Source organism: Haliotis asinina, chromosome 1 (assembly GCF_037392515.1).
Source record: "Haliotis asinina isolate JCU_RB_2024 chromosome 1, JCU_Hal_asi_v2, whole genome shotgun sequence".
Taxonomy (NCBI): Eukaryota; Metazoa; Mollusca; class Gastropoda; order Lepetellida; family Haliotidae; genus Haliotis; species Haliotis asinina.
In genome coordinates, this window is record NC_090280.1 from 29,323,340 (window position 1) to 29,339,227 (window position 15,888).

Below are 15,888 nucleotides of genomic sequence, written 5' to 3' on the forward strand. Positions count from 1 at the left end.
CATTTGTGATATTCTAGTTGTTTTACTGTCCTTAGTTGACAGTTTTTATGATATACATATATTCCATTTCAGTGGTAAATATTCTTGTGACGATATGGCTGAAATATTGCCGAAGTGACGTTAAATATTAACTCACTCACTCACTCGTCCACATTGCATTCAGACCACCCAGCTGTTTAACATGGGTACCTGAAAAGTGTTAATCTTTGTCTTAACGTAGGGGGCTGACACGTTAAAAGAACAGCACGTCAGTTAGCCCTGTGCGAGGATTCTCAATTTAGGTCACAGACACCGTCGTTTGTTTTCTGCCATAGATTAATCGAAATTAGGCTTAGAAGTTATTGAATATGGCATCTTAGAAAAGAAATACAGTTCGCTCTACCACCATGTATAGTGTAATAAAGTACACTTTCGCCCTGAACTATTATAACGTTAAAGCACTCGGACGCAAGTATAATAGTTCTGGGCGAAATAGTGCTTTATTACACTGTACATGGTGGTAGAACAAACTGTATTTCTTAACTAGGGCCCGTGTAGATAACTTAAGTAATGGAAGTTCCTATGGTCCCTAGTATGGCGTTCTATCATTAGTTGTGGTGATCTATAGCCCATTTATATTTTTGTCTTGGTCTCATTTAACGATATTGTTTTATGATTACCTGGAAGTTTTTACCTTCTCTCTGATACTATATTTTCACTGTTCTTCGTCAACATTTGTTTGGTAAATATTAAGTTATTGTATTATAAATGATTGTGTTCATCACTGTATGGCTGAAACATTGCCGATGTGACAATACATACAAGTTCTCTTTCTCACTCATTATTTAAACTAGCACAATAATTGATTCTTAAGAATTATGTCAAGATTATGTAACACTATCCGCCATGATATTGCTGGTATATTCTGAAAGCGGCGTAAAAGACTACTCATTCATTCACTGAGGTATCTGCAGAGTGTTCTGAAACAGAATCGCAATCACTGTGCCAGTGCCACAGCCCATAACACCCACAATGTTGTCTTGCCCATAACACCCACTATGTTGTCTGGGTCAGTCGTTAAGATCCAAAGATTGTCGACGGCTTCTTGACAAAGGCATGATCAATCCTAGATACTTGTTGCTATATTCTCGCATGATCGCTGCAGAGGACACCCCAACTGCGCTTCACACATAGTACCCTTTGTACCGAAACTTCTCCCACGCTCATCATTCGGCGACAATAAGTGAAGACCCAATCTGTTGATATAATGTATGTAGCTTTATAAGCACACTATTACTAGTTTTATATAACGTCAAAGATGAAATATTGCCCACGTTAGACTGTAACTATCTCACTCAACGTGAAAGCACATGTGTCTTTCTTCTTTGACTTCAATAAATCTGGACAGAAACATACCAAATCACAACCCACATGGAGATTTAATAATCTTTATTCCATCAATGACAGGCAGCCATCTACGAGAATTTCAGTCCTAAGATCAGCCATGTTCTGAGGATAAGTGTTTTCACCTATATTTTACCGACAATGAGGCCAACAGATGATACATGACCACCGTCGCCTTGAAAGGTCATGTTGACGTTGTTTGTTGCACGGACTTGTGATTCGGGGACCATGAACACCCACACGTTCCATTTTGTTTTTCCGTCGGTCTTCATAGAATCAAAGAGCATGTAGCTTGATGACAGCGTGTGGCCATTGAACACAACTGCCTTCGGTTTTGCGTCAGCATTCAAATTTCTGCTAACTCCCACCCTAAGATGCGCTGAACTGTAACCAGAGCTTGGAAGACGGATGGTTGTCTGAGCATGACCATGGCTGATAGGGATGACCATGTCTTTGCCATAGTATGTGCGTTGGTTGCACGTGGGCATTCTGCCAAAGTTGTAGTTGGTTTTGAATGTGTAGAAGCATGTTGATGATCCAGGCAGACCCACGGAGCCATGATCCTTAGATATGTTGAAATGGTAGTTGAGATGAATTGCTGGATTACTGTTTTCGAAAAGAACGCATGTTCGTTCGCCTGTGGGAGGATTGATCCAGCTGTTAGAGAAGTCAAGTTGTACATTTTGCCAATTTCTATCATAGTTGTGAAGAAGAACTACCACCTCTTTGGTGAGAGGGTTTGCCAGAGCCAGGGGTGCAATTACTCTTTCTTGTCCATTGTATTGACTTGAAACACGGAGAAACTTGTGGTTATAAACGAAGTTTGTCCAAAACGTGAAATATTTCGTCATGGTAAGAGCATGACCGTCTTTGGTAAATAAGGAATTCCTTAGGGTGGGATGACCCGGATATTGAACATTTCCGTGAAGAAAAACTAGAACTATTTCGATAAACTCCCTCAAGTTCAGGAAAGTAAACATGAAACCGTTGGGTTGATAAATGGTCTCAAAGTCAATGATTCCATTTTCGAAACCGTCGGGAAGTCCGAAAACATTTCCTCTACCAAATTCACTGACAACTAACGGAACATTTTTGCCTTTCTTGAGATGGGAGTAATTCTCCACCATGTCAATAGAGGCGACCAGACGAGCTTCGTTGATGCCAAAACGTGAATAGTTTCCACCTGACACCCGCAGATAACTGTAGGAATGGAAAGAGAAAAAGTCCAAATTGTCACATACCAAAGTAACCACAACAGAAGAATAGTTTGTTTTGCAAAACTTTATTCCTCCCCTTAAGATATAAGTAACCCCAATACCTATACTAAACTAATTCTACAGGTGCAAATACAACTAACTAATCTAATTACCTAACCTAGCTACATATACAGTTCTGTCTACCACTTAAATTGCTAAAGTTCTAATACTACTACTACTACTACTAACTACACTAAAATCCTAATACCCTCACTAATATAGATAATGATTACATATAATCCCAATCAGAAACTAAACAATTGAACTAAATAACAATAAAGGAATTTGCCACTCAGAGAGAACACTTTCTCTTTACAATGTAATCAGAATGTCAGTGCACTTTGGTTCCACTTGGTGACGTCATGGTATTTGTGTGGTATCCCTCACACCCAGGCGATGGTTTCCCTCACGGAGTTTAAGGGGCCTGTGTAATGGTTGATGGCTGTGCCATCCACATCTCACATTACTAGGAGATACATGCTCCTTGTACAACAGGGAAGACTCTTGTCTGTCTCCTTACAGGCGGAGATAATACCCCTCTCCTTACTTTAAGGATAACCGGCCAGTTCCGGGACACTACAATACAATATAAGTAACTACAGTTACTCAGTAAGACATGTGTCAATGTCTTATACTTTATGCATGTACTTTACTCCGATTTACATATTTGAAAGTGGAACAGGTTTTGTGGAACGATAACATTCAAATTTTGAATGGCTTTGTGGCTATATAGTGTTACAATATGCACATATATCTAGAAATACTACATCAGTAAAACAATTTCTTGCTACATCTACTCAATCAATAAATACAAAAGTAATAATGATAATAAAAACTTACGCCAGCCAGCGTGAGATGCAATCCCATACAAAAGTTGAACCCATACAGGTGAACACAGTGGTGATTCTGGCTGACTGTGCAGATTACTACCCTTCCTCACTATTTATATTGACCTCCCATACCCAAGCTACTCAACACCTCTCTATTGTTTACAAATTAACACCCCAGCTCTCTGGCCATACCTGGTCACGCTTCCCTGAACATAACCCTGTTCCCATAGTATTACCGAACATAATCTAACAACAACTCCCAACAATATATAACACACTCTAACAATACCATACTACATCTATTTACAGTACCATAAACTAATTATATAAACGAAATCATCTGTGATCTTGACATCACTCCCCTCTTCAAGTAATTGTACACAAGTACAATTATATATTACACTCAAGATCACATTTAAGTTTGTTTTAATGCATAAATATCATAAAACACAATTGTCTAAATGTACAATAGCACAGTAATACATAAGAAATAACTGCTGACAAATAATCTGGATATGCAGAGAGTACATTATTTACACACTACCATACACATAGTATGACTAGGGTGAACACCGGCTCAAGAGATCAGTTAGCGGAGCTGCTATGGCTGCATAGTTTGGGATAAATTTCCGGTAGTACCCGGTCAGTCCCAACAACGCTCTCACTTGTTTCTTGGTTTGAGGTCGCTCCACATTTAGGATCTTTTCTACATTCTTACCTTCTGGTCGAATTAGACCACTACCCACCTTGTGCCCTAAAAAGTCCAGATGTTTATATCCCACTTTTACCTTTGAAGGTCGAGCTGTAAGATGGAATTGTCTTAACCTCGTAAATATTGCTCTCAGACTTACCATGTGGTGTGACCAGTTCTCAGTTCCTTCTATGATGTCGTCTATGAAGTTGTCTGTATTTGGTATGTTGTGCAATACTTGTCTCATCAGTCGGGAAAATACTGCAGGTGCATTAACTACTCCAAATGGCATCACCTTCCATTGGTATAATCCATCAGGAGTTATAAATGCTGTCAGTTCTTTGCTACTCTCTTCCATTGGAATCTGCCAATATGCTTTGCTTACATCAATTTTGGTAAGATATTTACAGTTCCGTAACCGTGCAAAGATGGAATCAGCTAATGGAATTGGTTCGGCATCAAATACGGTCACCTGATTCAGTTTGCGAAAATCGGTACAAAATCTGTAAGTCGAGTCAGGCTTCTTCACAAGTACAATGGGGGATGCATATGGTGACTGAGAAGGTTCTATCACCCCCATGTCTAACATTAGCTGTATCTCCTTAGCTACAACATCTCTCATATGATGAGGAAGTGGATAGGGCTTGGATCGTATAGGCTCATTACATGTCAGCTTGATCTTATATTCCATACAATTTACCTTCCCTGGTAAATCACTCAGTACATCTTTGAATTCACTTATGAGCTCCTTCACCTCATTTTGTTGCTCCTCTGTCAAATCTTCAGAAATGTCTACATCCTGATACGTTTCCTTAGAAACTAAAGAAGGTGAAGCTATGTCTAACATACTCACCTCTTCAGCCTTGACATCCACCAGACCAGCACTGACATGCACAAGTTGAGCTATGCTGACGTCACATACAGCTGTGTCCTTGACCTCCTCTCTCTCAATGTACCTTTTCAGTAGATTGGCATGATAGGTTTTAATCTTGTTACCAACCTGTATTCTGTAATTGCCAATGCCAAAGGTATCCAGTATTTCATATGGCCCTTTCCACTGCAGCAACAGTTTGTTTGAATCAGTGGGCAACAGAATTAATACTTTATCACCAACCTTCATTTTTCTTGGCTTGGATTTCACATCAAAGAACTTTTTGTATTTACATGCTTTCTTTTGAAGTTCTTGCTGTGCTACGTGAATAGTCTCCTCAAGACGGTTTTGAAGATCTAGCACATACTCATATGTGGTTCTTACCTCTGGATTTGGTATATCTCTTGTCCAGATTTCCCTCAGAATCTGTACTGGTCCTCTCACAGTGCGTCCATATAAGAGTTCAAATGGGGCAAAACCCAAACTCTCTTGAGGTACCTCTCGGTAAGCAAATAACAAAGCAGGTACATACCTGTCCCAGTCATTTGGTCGTTCTGCACACATCCGTTTCAGCATCGTCTTCAAGGTTCCATTGAACTTCTCCACTAGGCCATTGCACATTGGATGATAAGGGGAAGTAGTAAGCTGATGTATGGACAATAGTCTACTTACCTCCTTCATCACGCCTGACGTGAACTGGGCTCCCATGTCTGTTAATATCTCCTTGGGGATACCAACCCTACTGAATATCTCGAACAGAGCTTCGGCAACATATTCCGTCTCTACTCTGGGTAAAGCTACTGCTTCTGGGTATCGTGTTGCATAATCAACCACCGTCAGTATATACCTATTACCCTTGTCTGTGACAGGATACAATGGACCAATCAAATCAACAGCTACCCTCTCAAATGGCACTTCAATTAATGGCATTTGTCCCAGTGGTATTTTCCTTACCTTTCCCTTCGGCATGGTACGTTGACAAATATCACAAGACTGAACATGTCTTCTGACATCACCAATTACTCCTGGCCAATAAAACTGTGAGATTACCCTATCTAGAGTCTTCTTGATTCCAAGATGTCCACCCATCAGTGCTTCATGACATACCTTCATTACCTGTGTGCGCAATCCAACCGGTACTACTGCCTGTACAACTTGTTTACCATTGTCCATTTTATTGGAAGTATGCTTCCTATACAGCATATCATTCTCCACAAAGTAAGAGGAAGTACTATGTCGGGTCTCCCTAATCTTACCTTCTTCCACTAATTTTCTTATTTTGTTCAGACTTGAATCCTGATGTTGTAGGGATACGAACTCACCTCGACTCAGTGTCAACCCAACAGGTTCCAATGTCTTCAAGGGTTCCATGCCTACTTGGCGTACTCTTCTCTGGCTCCTTGTCTCTACAGCACCTACTGTTTTAATGTCCTGCTTATCCCACATCAAGTCTGGATCTCCTGGCTCTCTAACTCCGGGAATATTGCCTAATATTAAGTCACAGATTGGTGTGTCCATACATGCTGCTCTCACCATACCCGTGTAAAAGGGCGTATTTACAGTAATCCATGCTACCGGAAGTGTCAAGATCCTGCTATCTGCTAATTTACAAGATTGTGTTTCTGAAGTCAAACATGCATCTTTTACCATTGACCTCCTCACTATTACACCGTTACATCCCGTGTCTCTAAGCACATCTACTGGAGTGTCGTTTACCTTTCCCTGATAAAATGGCATGCGGTGATCTTTGGTAAGCACACTCCCTGAGGCTACATCTGCTTTAGTAACCTCCTCTGAAGTTGCTGCATCACCATCTAGAACTTCATGTATGCAGGGCTCTACTTTTGTGTTATCTGGATGTATTAGAGACATGTTTGTGTTGTCTTCACTCACCTGGATACTTGCCACTTTAAACTTGGGTTTCTTGCACTGTGCTGCCAAATGCCCAGTTTGATTGCAGTTGTAACATGTCCTTTCCTTAATAGGAACAAATTGTTTGGAACAAGTACCATGTTTACCTGATGCGCTACCCTCGACTATTTTCCCTTTGGAAACCTGCTTGTCAGTTTGACCTGGAATAACTGGTCTATTGTATCTTCCATGACTCGTACCTCTAGCTTCTATAAATTGCTCTGCTAGTCTAGCCATTTCCATCGCGTCTTTTGGCTTTCTCTCTCTCAAGAATATACCCAGATCCCTTCCAGTCACATTCAAAATCTGTTCACGCAGCAGCAAATCTCTCACACCTTCGAACGTCTTTTGTGTACCACTTAGTTCAATCCATCTGTTGAAATAGTTCTCAATTCTAACTACAAATTGTGTGAAAATCTCACCTGTTTCAGTTTTAGCAGTCCTAAATTTCTGATGGAATCCATCCTCAGTCATTACATAGCGTTTAAGTAATGCAGTTTTAACTGCATTGTAATTTTCAGCCTCAAAGGCATTTAACCGGGAGTATACTTCTAAAGCCTTACCTTTCAGCAGAGTACACAGGTAAGCTGCCCAATGGGACGGGTCCCAGCCTTGCGCTGTAGCTACACGTTCAAACCTTTGCAGATATGCATCAATATTGTCATTGTGGTCGTCAAATGGAGGCATTTTAGGCATCTTGGGAATGGCTGCCGATCTATTCTCTCCTACCTGCCCTTCTTGATTTCCTGCCGCACTCTTTTCTAACTTGGCTAGTTCTATTCTTTCATTTGACTGTATTTTACACTTTTCTTTCTCCAATTCTAATCGTTCTCTCTCTCGTTCCCATTCTAACCTTTCTTTCTCCTTTCTTTCCTCCAGTTCTAACTTTTTAATCTCCCGCTCCCTAGCTCTTTCCTCCCGTTCGAGCCTGTCCTTTTCTTTCTCATTCTCCAACTCCATTTGCTCTTTCACAAACACTCTCAAATCATCTTTCTCATACCCTAAACTCTGACCCAGTTTGATAAGTTTGTCAATGTCCATAATTGTCTGTATGAGGGCAAAGCAGGGTACACAAAAAGTCAAACTGTTTGGAATAAATAGGGATCCTACCAAGAATAAAACCGGAGGTGATTTCCCATATATCCCAATGTTCAAAATGTTCACGACGAACCAATGGCCTTAACTGACCAATAACCACAATACACCCTCCACCCTTGAATTCCAAATCATACACTCAAGGACGCAGAAGTGGTGCCGTATGTTCTAACCCTTCTTTATGGACACAAAGATTCTGCAGCGATATACAATCAACAACGCTACATCAAATGCGCTACAGAACACAACTAGGGTTCCCTTTGATAGTGACAAATAATCTAATTATCCCACCGCTGCCACCAAAATGTCACATACCAAAGTAACCACAACAGAAGAATAGTTTGTTTTGCAAAACTTTATTCCTCCCCTTAAGATATAAGTAACCCCAATACCTATACTAAACTAATTCTACAGGTGCAAATACAACTAACTAATCTAATTACCTAACCTAGCTACATATACAGTTCTGTCTACCACTTAAATTGCTAAAGTTCTAATACTACTACTACTACTACTAACTACACTAAAATCCTAATACCCTCACTAATATAGATAATGATTACATATAATCCCAATCAGAAACTAAACAATTGAACTAAATAACAATAAAGGAATTTGCCACTCAGAGAGAACACTTTCTCTTTACAATGTAATCAGAATGTCAGTGCACTTTGGTTCCACTTGGTGACGTCATGGTATTTGTGTGGTATCCCTCACACCCAGGCGATGGTTTCCCTCACGGAGTTTAAGGGGCCTGTGTAATGGTTGATGGCTGTGCCATCCACATCTCACATTACTAGGAGATACATGCTCCTTGTACAACAGGGAAGACTCTTGTCTGTCTCCTTACAGGCGGAGATAATACCCCTCTCCTTACTTTAAGGATAACCGGCCAGTTCCGGGACACTACAATACAATATAAGTAACTACAGTTACTCAGTAAGACATGTGTCAATGTCTTATACTTTATGCATGTACTTTACTCCGATTTACATATTTGAAAGTGGAACAGGTTTTGTGGAACGATAACATTCAAATTTTGAATGGCTTTGTGGCTATATAGTGTTACAATATGCACATATATCTAGAAATACTACATCAGTAAAACAATTTCTTGCTACATCTACTCAATCAATAAATACAAAAGTAATAATGATAATAAAAACTTACGCCAGCCAGCGTGAGATGCAATCCCATACAAAAGTTGAACCCATACAGGTGAACACAGTGGTGATTCTGGCTGACTGTGCAGATTACTACCCTTCCTCACTATTTATATTGACCTCCCATACCCAAGCTACTCAACACCTCTCTATTGTTTACAAATTAACACCCCAGCTCTCTGGCCATACCTGGTCACGCTTCCCTGAACATAACCCTGTTCCCATAGTATTACCGAACATAATCTAACAGCAACTCCCAACAATATATAACACACTCTAACAATACCATACTACATCTATTTACAGTACCATAAACTAATTATATAAACGAAATCATCTGTGATCTTGACACAAATGATCAAGCGTCATGTCCATAAACTTCGCAGTTCTTTTCCAATAGCTGAAGTTATTTTCATCTGCTTGTCGCATGGCCATACTGGTGTATGTTGGTCCGGCAACTTTCATTCCAAATCGTGATTTCAGCTTCTTGGCAACAGAGTTGTGAAAATCTATATTTGTTTGTTGGTCAATAATCTTTTCGACCCAATCAGGTTCATTGATGACTTCAAATGTGTAAGGAAGGCGTCCTCCTGTGTAGTCCTTAGCACTCTGAACCATTAGCGACACAAATTCTGATGCAGTATCAACGTTGTTTGGGAACTGACCTTGATGACGTGATTTATTCATCCAGTCGGGCCAGTTCAGTCCTGTACAGAAGAGCGTGAGAGAAACGGAAAGTCAAACATTAGTCAAACGGAGAGACAGACACTCCTGGAGTTCCTCAAGCTCTGTACATAATGAAAGTATAGGTCAGCATTGTATATAACAGCTTTGCAAAATGTTTACAAAAGAGAAATGAGAAAGTGATTCTTTAGTGAACTTTGTTGTGAACTTTGTTGTATATTTAGTTGTGTGCATATGATAGGCATTACAAATATCTAGTACGTGATGTTCATGGTCTATATAATTCTGATATAGAGCATAGTCTTTCGTCATATTCAGTTCCATCATACCTGCCACAATCAACCGCATATTTGATATCACTCCATTTGAACCTTGATATAGCAATTCCTAAATGCACAGGATATCCCAACACAAATATCTTTCAAAATTGAACAAAGTTTCATACTCGTTATATAATATGTATTTAAGAGATTCACTAATTGATGAGTACCAAGATTGTTGTAAGCTATCACCTAGCCTGTTTTTGAATAGATAACAAAATATTTAACATTTCCAATTTCTTGTTTTTTTCCAAGCATAGCCAAACCCATATTGGAATAGTAAATGTCCGTTTTGAGACCCATGTATCACAGCCAAAGCTATCTTATGCGCTCAAATTATGTGGGCGACTTTTGTATCATATCAGCCGCAGTATTAAAAACATTGAATCTAAACCTTGATATAGCAATCTAAAATGCATAGGATATCACAACGCAATGATCTTTCAACATTTAAAAAAAGTTTGATACTACTTATATAATAACCATTCCAGAGATTCGACCCGTGAAGGTCCCGGATAGAATAGGCCTTCAGCAACCCATGCTTGCCATAAAAGGCGACTAAAGTTGTCGTAAGAGGCGACTAACGGGATCGGGTGGTCAGGATTGATGACTTGGTTGACACATGTCATTGGTTCCCAAGTGCGCAGTTTATGCTGTTGATCACTGGATTGTCTGGTCCAGACTCGACTATTTACAGACCGCCGCCATATAGCTGAATAGTGCTGATTGCGGCGTAAAACTAAACTCACTCTCTTCACGAGATTCACTAACTGATGATTGTGCAAAGTTATCGCCTAATAAAATTACTAAACTGTCACAAAATTTTTGTACCATACAATGTGAAAATGGGCTATAGATCGCCAACAACTGAAGGTAGATCACCACACTAGGGACCATGAGAACTTAGGGGACATTGGCTTCCTGCAAGGACCCCACCCTCGTTTACTCCATCCCTTGAGCTGCATGCAGTTTTGAAAAATCTACCCAGACATTAAAAAGACACATATTCTACGATTGAAAAAGGAAGAAGAATCTACTTTGAATGCTTTTGGACTTCAGTGTTTGTCAAGAGAACAATAATTTTACAGTACTTCAACTCCTATGTAAAACGTTGGATCCTCACCTTTCAGTTGATATTTAGTACATCGTGTGGCCAATACGGCATTGTCGCATGATGACTTCTCCACATCTGGACTGACAACCCATGTAGGTACAACCAGTACAGTGAGTGAGTGAGTGAGTGTAGTTTTACGCCGCACTCAGCAATATTCCAGCTATATGGCGGCGGTCTGTAAATAATCGAGTCTGGACCAGACAATCCAGTGATCAACAGCATGAGCATCTATCTGCACAATCGGGAACCGATGACATGTTTCAACCAAGTCAGCGAGCCTGACCACCCGATCCCGTTAGTCGCCTCTTACGACAAGCTGAGTCGCCTTTTATGGCAAGCATGGGTTGCTGAAAGCCTATTCTACCCCGGGCCCTTCACGGGTATAACCAGTACAGGTTTTTACTGCATGTTAATTAGTAATACCTACTTGGGTGTCTTGCACTTCCGCATGAGATCACGGATGTAGGTTTTGATGCTGGCTTTGTAATCAGAGTATAGGCAAGTACAAGGTGTCACAGGTTGAGTGTTGCCTGAGCAGCAAGGTCGTTATTTTGTTCCCAGAAATGCCAACGTGGCTTGATAACTAACGGATGACGATGTCGTATTGGTCAGGAGAGGGGGATCATTATACAATTAGATAATTTCTATTAAAAGTGTGTGTTTTCACTCACGATATATTTTAATCGCCTTAAGGCAAGAAAGATACTCAGAAAAGATTATTACTGTTTACACTTTGGATGTGTATTGGTCTATTTTAAGATTGTTGATATGGCGTTAACTTCAACAGTGGAAATAGAGCTGCTATCAGGCTATCGAGAAGATGTTTTCCGGATCAAATGGCAATGGCACAAGCTGCAGCGCCACCATCCTTGGACCCATATGTAAATATGTAAATAATTGCTATATCTATTTTTTTAAATGATGATATTCTTGTTTATATTGTGATTCGTTAGTTTCTGATTTCTTAAAATGTACACAACGTTAGGTCAACTTGTAACCTAACCAAATGCCAAGGAGAAGAAGAGAGAAGTCGTGAAGCAGCTGTTTTCCAGCTCAGTGCCAGCAGCAGCAATGGATATGAATGGCTTTATTCTGAGCCAAAGAGGTGGATCAAGAGATGGCATTGTGTGTTATACAAATCCACATAAAAGGATTGAAGACGCAGTTATATGCGGGGTTAGATTATTGATATGCGTATTTCTTAAATGACTAAATTTTCTTATTTTTTCTTTTTTTTCAGGTCAACTTGGGGCCTAAATAATAGCCAAGCTGGAGCAGAAAGAAGACAAGAAGGAGATATGTTGCCCAGCTCAGTGCCACTAGCAGCGATGAATGGCTTTATTCTGAGCCCAAGAGGTGGATCAAGAGACGGCATTTTTATGCAAGGTTAGATTTGGTAAAGTTTACTTTAGTAGTATACTGTAAAGATGATTTTAATGTGGAAGAAGTGGTTCATCTGCCTCAATGTCAGTGGGAGAAGTTCTTAAAGATCCAAGTCTTAGACATTGCTGATGGATAGAATCTAAAATTTTAAGGTTCTTTTACTTACTCCACTATATACAATGGAGCCATAATCACGTTTGGAGCGAGTGAGAGATCCGTATAACTAGGGTAGTTCGATCCCTTCCCCATGTTGAATTAGAGATATATAAAGTCAAATCGTGGGGGGCAAAAATAAGACCCAGAAACTTTCAACTTTGATAGTGCCACTTAGAAATATTTCAGGGACTTTATGTGGTTTGTATTTACGGCAGAAATGTATACAATTAGTTTCGGACTTTATGCTTCAATTTAAAAGCATTTTCTAAACACCATTTATATATTTTGTTTAGACACATCTGAATTTGCCGTTCACTACTGTGCACATTTTACCGCGACACGAAATGTTAAAATCATCCACAAAAAAGTGATCTATCAATTGAATTATTTATAATCTTGGATAAATTTTTGATCTTGACACTAAATAAAGTAACTTACGAAAATTACTGCCTTGTGGGACACTCTGATCCTGACTGTAATGATGGCACAGGGTAGAACCCACGCGGCCTTCAAATTGTCTGCGAAGTCGAGTAAATCTTTTCAAATGCCTTATTTCAACGTCGTGTCGTATGATTTTTCAAGATCAAAAAGGATAAACACAACGTGTTTTGTATTAATGAGAGCGTTCTAAATAAGCTATTCCAAACGCACTAGATGATTGACAGTACTTCTATTTTTATGGAAACCACATGTGTAACTGCGATAGGGTTATTTGTTTCCAAGTACAAAACAAGTCAATTATTTAGCATGCCTTCCATGGTTTTCAAACACAGCTAGTCAACGAAATTCGGTTGAAATTTCGACGGAATCGTACGGTCACGTCCAGGTTTTCTTACTGGTAATACCACAGCGTCACACCATGAGGAATTTCCGTGACATCCGAATATCTCACAAATATGTAAAAGTGTCTCTAAACATGATTCTGGTAAGTGCTTTAAAAGTTGATATTCTATATTAGCAGCTCCAGTAGCAAATCGAACTAATGTTGTGGAACTGTTATTCCTTATTTGTCTTTGATTTATATATCTCTGAAAAATGTTTAGTCCCCTGTTTAGACATTTCCTCAACCAGTTTAATGACTTTAGATACCTCTTATGTTCCAGACCATGTTGTCAACGGCACTCCCGTAGCCATTTAGTTGTCGCATATACGTCGCCCAAGTCTTCGACTGAAGTGCATGGTCCTGGAGATAGGTGGGGTCTGGGTACCCAGGGTGACTTCGACTTTCTGGCCACTGAAAATAAAATGATACATTACAGTATGGCTGTGTTAGGTCTTCCATGAATAACCTCGATAAGTGACTTCCATATTGTAATGAAGCCCATTTCGTGCGTTCCCCGTTATGATCTTGCAGGAATATTGCTAAAGGTTACATAAAACTCCACTCACTCCATCTTGGGGTAGAATGGATATACATTGTCCAAGGTGAGGTGAAATAGGGTTAAACGTGAGACTTAAGATTCTTTCGCTCATATGACGACGTGCATGCGCGTGTATGTGTGACTGCTTTGTACTCAAGCAGACCTAAGCTGGTTTCAAAGTGCTAGCTCACTTAGATGTCAAACCTCAGTTAATCATGAATACTCCTCTCAGTCACATTATACTGAGCCAACCCATTAATTCCAAGCGCCAGGCAGGGACCAACAAGTACAATATGTCAATGTTGTTTGGTATGACGCAGCCGGGGATCGAACCGTCTACCATGTGCTCTCCAGGCACTCTACCCACTACACCACAGAGGCGGTCAGTCCAAATGTATCACAAAATAGTTATAGGATTATATTCACCCAAACATATTTGACAATGTCAGTTAGAATAGTATGCTTCAGGCTGTTGAGAATAGAAATGGTAAGCCCTACAGTATCACATGAATAGCTCCTTGTCCACGGATATCATTCAATAATTAAACCATTCACCAGCATTTCTATTGCAGACCATACTTACATTAGGAAAGAGGTTGGCTCTCTGGTCTCTGTTCAGCCAACGACCAGCAGCTGTCCCGATAGATTTACATTTTGGTATTAGGTTTTCTTGCGTCAGTCCATTAAGTTTGCTCCATCTTTTAAATTCATAGTGGACATGCCCGCCCTGGGAGAGCCACTCGTTGTAGATTGTGACGGTTGTGTAAGAGAACACCGATCCCCACAGCAACAAAGTGCACAGAACCGGTAGGAACATTCTGCTTGAGTGCAATGCCAATTTCGTTCTCTAACACGAGAACGTTAAGTTTAGGCGAGCAATGTGCATGTGAAAATGACATGTGCAGAGTGTGGGAAAAACATTTAAGACAACAGACGACAGAAGAATTGACAACGAACGGTGCCTCAGATCCAGCAATATTCCAGCTATATGGTGCCGATCTGTATATAATCGAGTGTCGACCAGACAATCCATTGATCAACAAAATGAGCATCGATATACACAAATGGGAACCGATGATATGTGTTAAGTTAGTGTGACTTCCCGATCCCGTTAGTCGCCTCCTCCGACAATCATAGTCGCCATTTGTGGCAAGCATGGGTTGTTAAGACTTATCCTACCCATGACATTCACGGGTCATATCCTGCACCTTTAATTGGAAGGACAAAATATGTAATGGCTAAAGCATTCCGTTTTGCGTCAGACACTGGAACACCTGTTCGATATCGACTTTGTCCTAAGTGTCTTTCTAAAACTATATCACTCTTTTATTATGTTTCTAAAAGTGATAACAACATAGAATACCTTCTATGTTCGCGAAAAGGGTTAGACAATATGTAGGATCTAGGTAACCACATGGCGACTGTGCCTTTGGTGCGTCTGAAAAAATACATTGACATTAACTTACATGTCGTTTCATTCTGTCGAACAGCCCTTCATACAAACTACTTTAATGTCGCTGTTAATTCGACTGCATTGTATGAACATGTGCAAGAATATGTTCCAAGACCTTTTAGTAATGTCGTTCAACATATGCATGTTCAAGTTGAATGCTTCAACATCATTCCTCTGATATGGGTGAGTGAGTGAATTACGGTTTACTGTCACATCA

The 15,888-nt window shown here is 40.0% G+C and overlaps 1 protein-coding gene across 1 annotated transcript; it reads right to left on the reverse strand.

Moving 5' to 3' along the window:
• Nucleotides 1-1,508: 1,508 nt before the first annotated feature.
• LOC137278256 (beta-porphyranase A-like) lies at nucleotides 1,509-15,035 on the reverse strand. Its single transcript, XM_067810483.1, has 4 exons — nucleotides 14,802-15,035; nucleotides 13,947-14,091; nucleotides 9,557-9,907; nucleotides 1,509-2,614 (listed from the first exon to the last, which is right to left on the reverse strand). The coding sequence occupies exons 1-4, from the start codon at nucleotides 15,033-15,035 to the stop codon at nucleotides 1,509-1,511; spliced, it is 1,836 nt and encodes a 611-aa protein (XP_067666584.1).
• Between the last annotated feature and the right edge of the window lie 853 nt (nucleotides 15,036-15,888).